This window comes from Chinchilla lanigera, unplaced genomic scaffold (assembly GCF_000276665.1).
Source record: "Chinchilla lanigera isolate Chin_1 unplaced genomic scaffold, ChiLan1.0 scaffold00052, whole genome shotgun sequence".
Classification (NCBI taxonomy): Eukaryota; Metazoa; Chordata; class Mammalia; order Rodentia; family Chinchillidae; genus Chinchilla; species Chinchilla lanigera.
The window spans coordinates 14,429,814-14,438,657 of record NW_004955453.1 but is presented as its reverse complement, the minus strand read 5'-3'; the positions used below and the strand labels follow the sequence as shown (position 1 = coordinate 14,438,657).

The 8,844-nt window shown below is 60.0% G+C and overlaps 1 protein-coding gene across 13 annotated transcripts in view; it reads right to left on the bottom strand.

Annotated features, from left to right (window-relative positions):
* Positions 1-6,883: 6,883 nt before the first annotated feature.
* Ccdc108 (coiled-coil domain containing 108) overlaps positions 6,884-8,844 on the bottom strand; it is a 36,922-nt gene continuing 34,961 nt past the window's right edge. For 12 of the 13 annotated variants that reach the window (XM_013519782.1, XM_005395597.2, XM_013519777.1 and 9 more), the window contains 3 exons: positions 7,878-8,357; positions 7,135-7,272; positions 6,884-7,060 (listed from right to left, as the gene is read on the bottom strand). In XM_013519782.1, coding sequence (XP_013375236.1) covers positions 6,940-7,060; positions 7,135-7,272; positions 7,878-8,357 — 739 coding nt within the window. In that variant the 3' untranslated portion in view covers positions 6,884-6,939. Of the gene's footprint in view, positions 7,061-7,134; positions 7,273-7,877; positions 8,358-8,454; positions 8,602-8,844 lie in introns of those variants that run through there. The other variant, XM_013519786.1, reaches the window with a different exon arrangement.

The window sequence follows — 8,844 nt, the reverse complement described above, 5'->3', positions numbered from 1 at the left end:
GGTGGGGCGAGAATTGGTGGGAGGCTGAGGGGAGGGGGGAGCGGGCGACAAATGCGTCAGGCTGTGCGTGCACGCTGTCTGTGACGCTGCTGGTTGTCAGTCTCAAGGCTGTACGGTTCTGCCCTGGGGTCTGGGCAGGCGGTTCGGGCCTGGAGGTGGGGGTAGGGATGGGGTGGGGGTGGGAGCGGCTTTCGGTCTGCGTGTTGGTCATAAGACAGTATTCAACCAGAGTGGTGGGGGCATGCGCGGTGTATTCAGGGAGGGGGCTGGGGAAAAGGTTCTGTGGCTGAGCTCCGGGTTGGAATGAGGCATCCAGCTGGGCCTGGTACCGGCCTGTAATCCCCGTACTATGGAAAATTGAGGTAGGAGGATCGGAAGTTGGAGCTTGGCCTAGGCAATTTAGGGAGACACTAACTTGAATTAAAAAAAAAGGGGGCGGGCAGGGATATAGCTCAGTGTGAAGACCCCGAGTTCAATCCCCAGTACAACGCACACACTCCCACCCCCACCCTCACCGCCACCCCTACTCAAAGGCGTTCAGCTGGGTTTTGGGGTGGGCTCCAGAGTGTGAGACTCACACACACACACACACACACACACACACACACACACACCCTAATCTTGACACCAGTCAGCCTCTGGTCTCTCTGCCATGTTTTCCTCCTCAGGAAGATGGTAGGGAAGCTCCGTCCCCCACATGGCTTTTAGCTGTAGCTGTCTGCAACCTGCTCACTCACAAAGGGTCCACCGGCCCACACTGCCCACTGCCTCCGGAGCCCTGCATCTTCCCGGCCTCACCACGGCTCAGTCGCGCCGTCACCAAGAAAGGGAAGCCAGGAAGGGCTGTTCGAGCGGCTGTGGACCCCTCCCAGTCTCCTTTCTCCACCAGGCCAGTCCGCTCTGCATCCCTCAGCCTCCCCCTTGGACCCCTCAACCCGGCAGCTGTTCCTGTTTGTTTTCCCAGATCAGTTGCGCCCCAAGCTTCCTGAAGGATGGATGCCCAGGTGGCTTTGTTTGCCAGCTTAGCACGGTTGCCCTCACCCCCTCCGCACCCACAAGCGTGATGTGGAGAGCGGGGAGTTAGAAACACTCCGCATCCTCAGAGCGATGCCTCAGGGACATGTCAGCTCTCACAGGAACCCCATCCTCAGAGAACCCCCACTCAGACACCATCCAGCCCTTCCTCTCAGACAGGAACCTTTGGATGGAACAGAGAACCCTTCAGGACCCCACCCTTCCCCCAAACAACCATCACACAGACTGTACAGAGAACGCCCCAGGGCCTGCACAGCTTGAGTCCCGGAACCCAGCCTGACTCGCCCGGGTGGAGGTGTAAAGAAACCTTCAGTCTCGATCTTGAGCCCCCACTCACACCTCTGTCCCAGATAAAGGCCGAGGGAATCCGCAGAGAAGTGACACCTCCCCCGCGGAGAGCCCCACCCCAAGGATGGCCCAACTTCTGGGTACTGCGGCCAGCTTAGAGGTCCTGGTGCCCATTGTCCTATCCTTGAGGTGGCCTGCCCTGCCTTCCCCTCATTTCACTAGAAAATCATCCAGGGCTTTGGAGACTGAAAATGCAAATTCAATGAATGGTGCCCTCTACCACCCAGATCCTATCGCGGGCCCCTCCTTTCCAACTCTGCTCCGCCCAGCCCCCCAGTCTGGAACAGGCAGATGAGCTCCTTCCCTGGGGCTGTGCAAAGCTGGTCTCCCGGGAGACAGAGATAACACCCAGCAGAGACCAGCCAGGTTCAGGCAGGCTCAGGAGGGAGCCCCACCCGCCCAGACCCATTGTCCTGGCCCACCAGAAACCAAGCCCCTCTTCTGTGACCCTTAGTGAGTTTGGGGAGCTGGCCACCATCCAGGGAGATGGGAGGCAGCTTCCACCACCACACCCTCTCCTCTCCGGGATCCAAGGCCACAGGGCTCACACAGCGAGGCAGGGAGAGGACACACACATTCGCAGTCAAGTGGAGACAGAGTCATGCGGTTACAGCCACGTGGATACTGTCCCACGCACCCCACATGTGAACAGCCGAGTTTTCGAATTCAAGACACCTCAGTGTCATATTCATCATGGGCAGACACTTGTTCGCTTACTTATTCCTCAAATATTTAATAAGATGTATTATGTGCCGGAGGCCCTATGGGGTGTTTGGCTCACATTCGAGCATGCCCTCTTGCCCTTCTATGTGCACACATGCCCATCCCATGGTCACCCACAGGGATCCCATCTTAGCTACCCGGTCACCATCACACGGGCACCAAAGGACTAAGAGGGCAAGCTTCGTAGCCTTGCTGGTGCCTGGATTCAAATCCCAGCTCCACTGCTTATAAATTGGATGATCTTCCCTGCTACTTCTCAGTTTTCCCCTCTGTAAGATGGGAATAATTACATTAAAGATTTATGAAGATTTAAGTGCACATAAAGCGCAGAACTGCCTGGCAGCAGGCACCCAACAAATACCAAGTGTATGCAGTCCCCGCTGTATTCACAGCTGTAACTGCTTTTGTCACATGGTGCTCATCACCACCATCTCTGGCTGGGTTGTGGGGGTGGGCAGGACAGCAAGGGACGCTCTGGGTGCCTCAACCCCTGGAGCTGCTGGAGCTGGCGACCAAAGTCTGGCAAGGTCAGGGCAGTGTGGCCATTTCCCTAGTTCTTGCTCAGGCCTCTGCTCTCCAGGAAAGAACTCTGGGGAGTGGAGCCAGGGACCTGGCTCCTGCCGCTTTTCTTGGCTCCATCCATGGCCTTTGGCCAGTCACTCCCTGCTCTTGGGGCCTCAGCTTTTTGCCTGTAAACTAAGCTGGCGGCTGATCCTGGAGGGGCCTCCAGGCCCTGCCTGCTGTGATCCTGTGATGCCTGGGGGAAGCCTTCCTCCGCTCCCCATCCAGCCGCTGGCCCCACCCAGCCACCCACCTGGCCCAGCCAGAGCGAGGGGGCGGTTTCCCTGCGGTCTCCATGGGGACTAATCTCCAAGAAGGTCATCGAGGCTCTGGTACTGCCTTGGCTGCATGGGGATTAGCACCTGGGTATGAACTGTGCCCCCCCAGCCCCACAAACACTGGGCAGCCTCCAAGCCCAGAAGTTCCAAGGCCAGGCCAGAATCAGGGAGCGGGTGGGGGCAGCACAGCTGCCCCAGATGTTGATCTGTCCAGCTTTGACCAAGAAGGGAGAGCAACAGAGTCAGCTTATTGCCAAGCACAGCCCTTGGTGTCCAGCTATGGTGTAGGCCTTGTCCTTTCTCACCTTCTGGTCTTCTCATGGGAGAGCAATGGGCTCCCTATGCAGGGACATCACCAGCCACCCCACCCCATCCCTGGCTGTGCACATTTGCAGCTCACCTCTATCTGCTGAGGGTCATTTCTGCACCACAAGTGCTCCCACTGCCTCCGCACACCTGGTGCCTTCCACCGCTGGTGGCCCAGGCTCTAAGACCCTGTTCTCTCACACTGTTCCTACGTGCCCCTCTCTGCACCCCTTCTCTGTGTTCTCTGTCTCTGCCCTCACTGGACAGTGCGTGCAGGGTGAGGGGGGAATGGATCTCCATCTCCTTGTGCTTCTCATGTGGCCCTGGGTGGCACCGTCTATCCTTCTGGCTGTGTTCTCAGGCCCCGTTCTCTTCTCCCCCTGCCCCGACCATTTTTCCTGCCTTTTCCCCACTACCCCCTGCAGCTGCTGTACCCCAACTGCTCAGTCCCCTTTCCTCTTCCCCACAAGCTGTGCCCTCCTCCAGTGGGTGCTGACAGGGATGACAGGAAGCAGACTCTGGCTCAGAGTGGGAGGAGGAGGGGCCACCCGCACGCCAGCTGCTGAGCACCCCCCCCAGCCTAGCACCTGCAGGGCTACCAGGCGCCCAGAGACTCCACCCAGTCCGGCAGGGGAGGAGGGACCTGGAGGAGAGGCCGTGTCCCAGGTACTGGCCAGGAAATGTGGGTCTCAGGGATGGGATGGGGATGGAGGTCGGGGGAAATCAGGCCTTGGTGGGGGTGGGGGCGGTGGTCTCCACCATCAGGGCAGACCCCAGCCCTCCGAATGACCTCATTCTTCTAACCACTCTCCCTCCAAGGACTGCTCCTATGTGTGTTGGGGGACTTCTATGGGGAGATCTTTTGTGGTATGGCCCCAGGGTTTGAAATCCCAGACCCTGCCATCACTGGGGGAGAAAAGAGGACACCCTTGAAGACATAGGAAAAATGTGTCCAGCTGGGCCAGGACAGGTGAATCACTCAGGGCCAGGCAAGGAGAAAGGGCTGGGCCCAAGGACAGAAGGCTGTCCAGGAAGGCCAGGATGGGGGCTACACACAGCCCGTGGGGACCGTCATCTTTCTCTGCCCCTGGGGCTGCCCCAGTGAGAGAGCCCCCTACAGTCTACCCTCTCCCCAGACCCACCTGGGATCCATCAGAGCCATCTCACCTGCCCTTCCCTCCTCCTCCTGGGACTCAGTAGATTCTTGGGGACCTCAGGGCAGCTGGGTGAGGGGGACTAGTGGAGTGAGTGCTGGTAGGTGGGACCCCCAGGATCATTCCATCTGAAGTGACTTCTGACCCTGGGGGTGGTCTCTGCCTGGCTGGGTACATGTGCCCTTGTCCTAAGGGAGAACTGGGAGTCCTTCCTGCTGTCCAAGGGAGCCTTCTGCAGCCGCCACCCTCTGACCCACAACCAACTGGCCCTGTCTCCTCTGGGGCTGGCTCAGTGTCACCATACCCTCTGGGGAGGGGGACTGGGGGAAACCAGTAGTCACAGGATGAAGACTCAGCCTGATCCCAGGCCTTGTGCGGAGCCCTGAGCTCTGAGCTCTTCAAGCAGGAGGCCAGGGCCTGGGGCAATCTCTGCGTCCCTTCCCATAGGCCAGATCTCAGCCCTCTGGTTGGGTAGCTGGAGGGGGCTGGCCTGTCCTAAGTTTGGGTTGTGGCTAATGGGCCCCAGTCCACCCCAGCTGGCTGAATAGAGGAGGTGTAGGGTGTAGAGTTTGGGACTGCTGTGTCTGGGGTCCCTGTGTTTGTCCTTTCCAATCAGTCTCAGACAGGGATGAATTAAAAGGAGGACCAGGGAGGTGGCAGAAGTGAAATTTCAGGATGCCAGCAGCCCAGAGGAGATCAGGAGTGGGGATGTGAGTCTCCATCAGTTCACCCCAGATTTTCCACACCTCAAGGATTTGGCTGTGATACTTGGAGGACTTCCATCTTCTCATGTAGGGGCTTGAAGCTACGGTTAGGAGCCCAGGGACCAGGATCAGGAGGCAGGAGCAGCCCTCACCCCCGTGGGAGACCAGACCACTGTGCAAATGGGAAATCCCAGAGGTTGGGAAATGACTTGCCCAAGGCCACAGAAGTCGCTGGAACAGAGCCTGACTAGAAGCCGGGTTTCCAACTCCAGCATGACACCTGTTCTGACCACGGCCCCGTCTGCCACCCGCCACCCTGGTGGAGCCTGCTGAGCCCGCATTACCCGGAGTCTAGCCGGGCAGCACAGAATCTGCGGGCAGGACCGGAAGGGAGCCAGATCTCCCCGCAGGAGCGGTGCACAGACTGTGCGACCCATATGGTGGATATGGTGGCGCTGGCGGCAGGCAGGTGTCTGCGTGGCGATCCGGCCGGCCCCGGGGCTGGTGCTGAGAGGCCGCCCCTGCCTCACGCGAGCCGAACGAACAAAACGCTCAGGTCCGGTTTGTGCGAGGGGCTCGTCGCGGGGCGGGAACGGAGGGCCCGGGGCCTGGCGGTGGCCCTCGAGATCTCCTGGTCCTGGTCTTCGGCCCGCGCCCTGCGGCTCTGCGACCCACCTGCGCACCCTTGAGGCTGACACGTCGGCGGCGGTGCGGCGCGGAGGCCGCCACAGGTGCGCGCGGTCCGCCCCACCCCCTCCCGGCCACCTCCGCCCGGCTTTCCTGGTCCCTGCGCCCGGCCCGGCCCCGCCTGGCTCCGTCCCCAACCCACGCCCCGGAGCTAGTGCCGGAGCCCGAGCTCAGCGCACTCTTATACCGCCTATCCAGTCCCCGCCCCTAGACACACACACACACACACACACACACACACACACACACACACACACTCACACCTGTCCGGGCGCCCGTTTGCTTGGGGCAAATATTGACTCATGGAGGCGGAGCGCCCCTTTCCCTCCCCCGCCCGGCTCGGAGACCAGAGCTCCTCCGAGGCCTTGGCGGCGAGGGCGGAGGGGAGGGTGCCGGGGACCTGGGCGCCTCTGGAACAACACCAGATGTCACTTTTCCACCCACCTGCCTCTGGGCGGGGAGGAGCCGAGAAGACGGAGACTGCGGGTGAGGGGCAGGGGGGGCTCAGAGGCGAGTGTCCTAGAGAAGGCAGACCACTCCTTGTCGGGGATGGAGTCACACTAAGAGTTGCTTAGTAGCGTCTGCGGCTCGCTGCCTACTGGTGACCTGGAGCAGTGCCTGGGAGACCAGTTCTGCGCCCTCTGCGAAGTGCCTCAGTTTCCCTTCCTTGCCAGTCTCTTAGCAGAGTTCCGGGAGCCCAGCAAAAGGTAAAACGCTGGCCGTCGTCGGGCGCTGAGTCTCGAAGCAGACGCATGAGCCAGTGAAAAGAGGTGTCTGTCCTGCCCCTTGGCCACCTGTTTCGCTAACCAGGCCTGGCTCTCGGTTCCTATACACCAAGCTACGCTCAGAGCGCCCTCCACTGGCCAGACCGGGTTCAGCGCCCCCCGCGCCCCCCGCCCCGCCGGGCGAGCGGCGAGAACTCTCGCCCAACTGAGATGTGGGGGTAGGGGTGTGCATCCTCCCACCCTACCCCCTCCCCCAGCGCCTGCGGGGTCACCGCCGTCCACCCTGGCTGCCCTACTTTCCCTGAGGTTCAAAGCGCGTGCGCGCGCTGCCCCCGAGTGGCGGGAAATAAAGACCAAGTAGATACAGGAAAAGGCTACATGCTTTACTGGAGGGGCGGTGGAGAGGGGTCAGGCGGATCTAGGGCGGCAGGTCAGTGGGGCTGTGCGCGGGCATCAGCAAAGAGTAAGTACTACGGGGAGCCAGAGGGTCGGGCACCGCCGCTTGCTGGATCCGTGGCAGCAGGAGGGGGGTCAGAGTCCTGGAAGATAGAAAGCCCAGGTTGGGGTAGGCTGCCCGCCGTGCCGCCCTCTTCCATGGGGCCGGGGCTCCCACCTGGGCGTGCTGAGAGGCGGCAGGGCAATGATGCGGGGCCGCGAGGTGAGCACCACCTCCCCGCGGCTCGCCTCCACCAAGATGTTCCGGATCATGTTCTCCAGAAGCGCCTCCCGAAGGTTGGCGAAGGCGGGTAGCCTGCAAGGGGCAGCAGATGCGAGCGTGAGCGAGGCCACAGACCTGGGCGCGGGTTATCGTGTGCACCGGGTGCCGCTGGCTCACTGCAGATTCGGGGAACCCCCTGCCCCTCCCCCAGCGCTATGGGTCATCCTGTTCCAATTACACAGATGCTCTGTGAGTGGCTAAGAGACTAAGTTGCAGGAGACTGGCTGCAAGAAACCAGTAAATATGTGAGCGTCACACCCAGGCAATGGAGGTGGCATCGCAGAGTTGGGTTTACAGAAAGGCAGTGATAAGAGGGAGCAGAAGGGACTTCGTGGGGGCTTAGGGAGTCCCCAGAAAGGACAGAGTGCATCCCCAGGGGGAAGCAGAGCCAGAAATGGTACTTCTTTAAAAGGACTTTGCCTACTGTCAGCAGGTTCCTCATACCGACCCTTGCAAGAGAAAAGAAAGCTCAGTATTCTGCACATGCGACCCGCCAGGCCAGACACTACCACACCAGAGGTCGCTGAACCTAAGTTAGGAAGAATCACGCAGGCAGGGACCAGGCTTGAATACTATCGAGTGCTAGGAACTTCTGCACACAGCTTCTTTGCTGAGCCTTTCCTGGCCAGGCTGCTCACCTGCTAATGCCCTCCTTCTCATCCTGGTGCTGCTCCTCCTCCTCTGTGACTTTCAGGTCCTGCTGCCATTGCCACTGCTGGGACTGCTGGGAACTGGGCTGGGGCTGCAGTGCGGGCTCAGTCCCTGACCCGGTTATCTTCACGTCCTTCCCCTCCTCCTTCTCCTCCTCCTCTGCACTCAAGTCTTCCTCCTCTTCACTCTCTTCTTCTTCATTTAGCCCTTCCAGCTTCCCCTCTTCCTTCTCACCCTTCTCCTCTTTCCCCCTTTCCTGCTTCCCCAATCTTTGTTTATCCTTCTGCTCCTCACCCTTCCTGTCCTCCAAGCTGCTGGAGGGCAGAGGCAGAGTTGGCAGTAAGTACTGACTGTTCTGGGTCATGAACCTGGCCGACTGCTTGTTCAAGAACTGGCAGAAGTAAGGCACCTGCTCCACCAGGCTTTGGTCCACAGCCTCGTGGAAGGTCTTATCTTCTAGCAGGCCCCTGGGTGCGAGGGAGGAGGAAATGAGCCTCAGTGAGGGGCTTTGCAGGCTCTAGGGAGCCCTGGCTTTGGGGTTCCCAAGGGAAAGTCCTTGCCTACTCTTTTCACAAAGTAGGGAGCAGCCAGTTGGTTGTCCCTTTCTTCCCTTCTTTGGAAAAGCTTCTCTGGGCCCCATGGATTCTTAGCGGTGAACAGGGTACGGAGAAGGTAAAGCTCGCAGGTCCCAATGACACAGACACAGCGGCCCTGGGGGAGACAGGGAACCAGGTCTGGTTCTCCTCTATTAGCCAGAGACCGGGCAGAACTCAGGTCTCAGCCCCAAGGATCTCTCCACTGGCCCCATTAGAGCTGTACTATCTTGAGGATCCTGGCCTAGCAATACAGGAGCTTTGCAAGGAAGTTCTGTTTCTCAAGAAAGAATGTTCTGGGGCTTAAGGGCCCTCGGTTACTGAGCTGGAGAGATAGGAGTGCAAGGATGAAGGCCGGGAG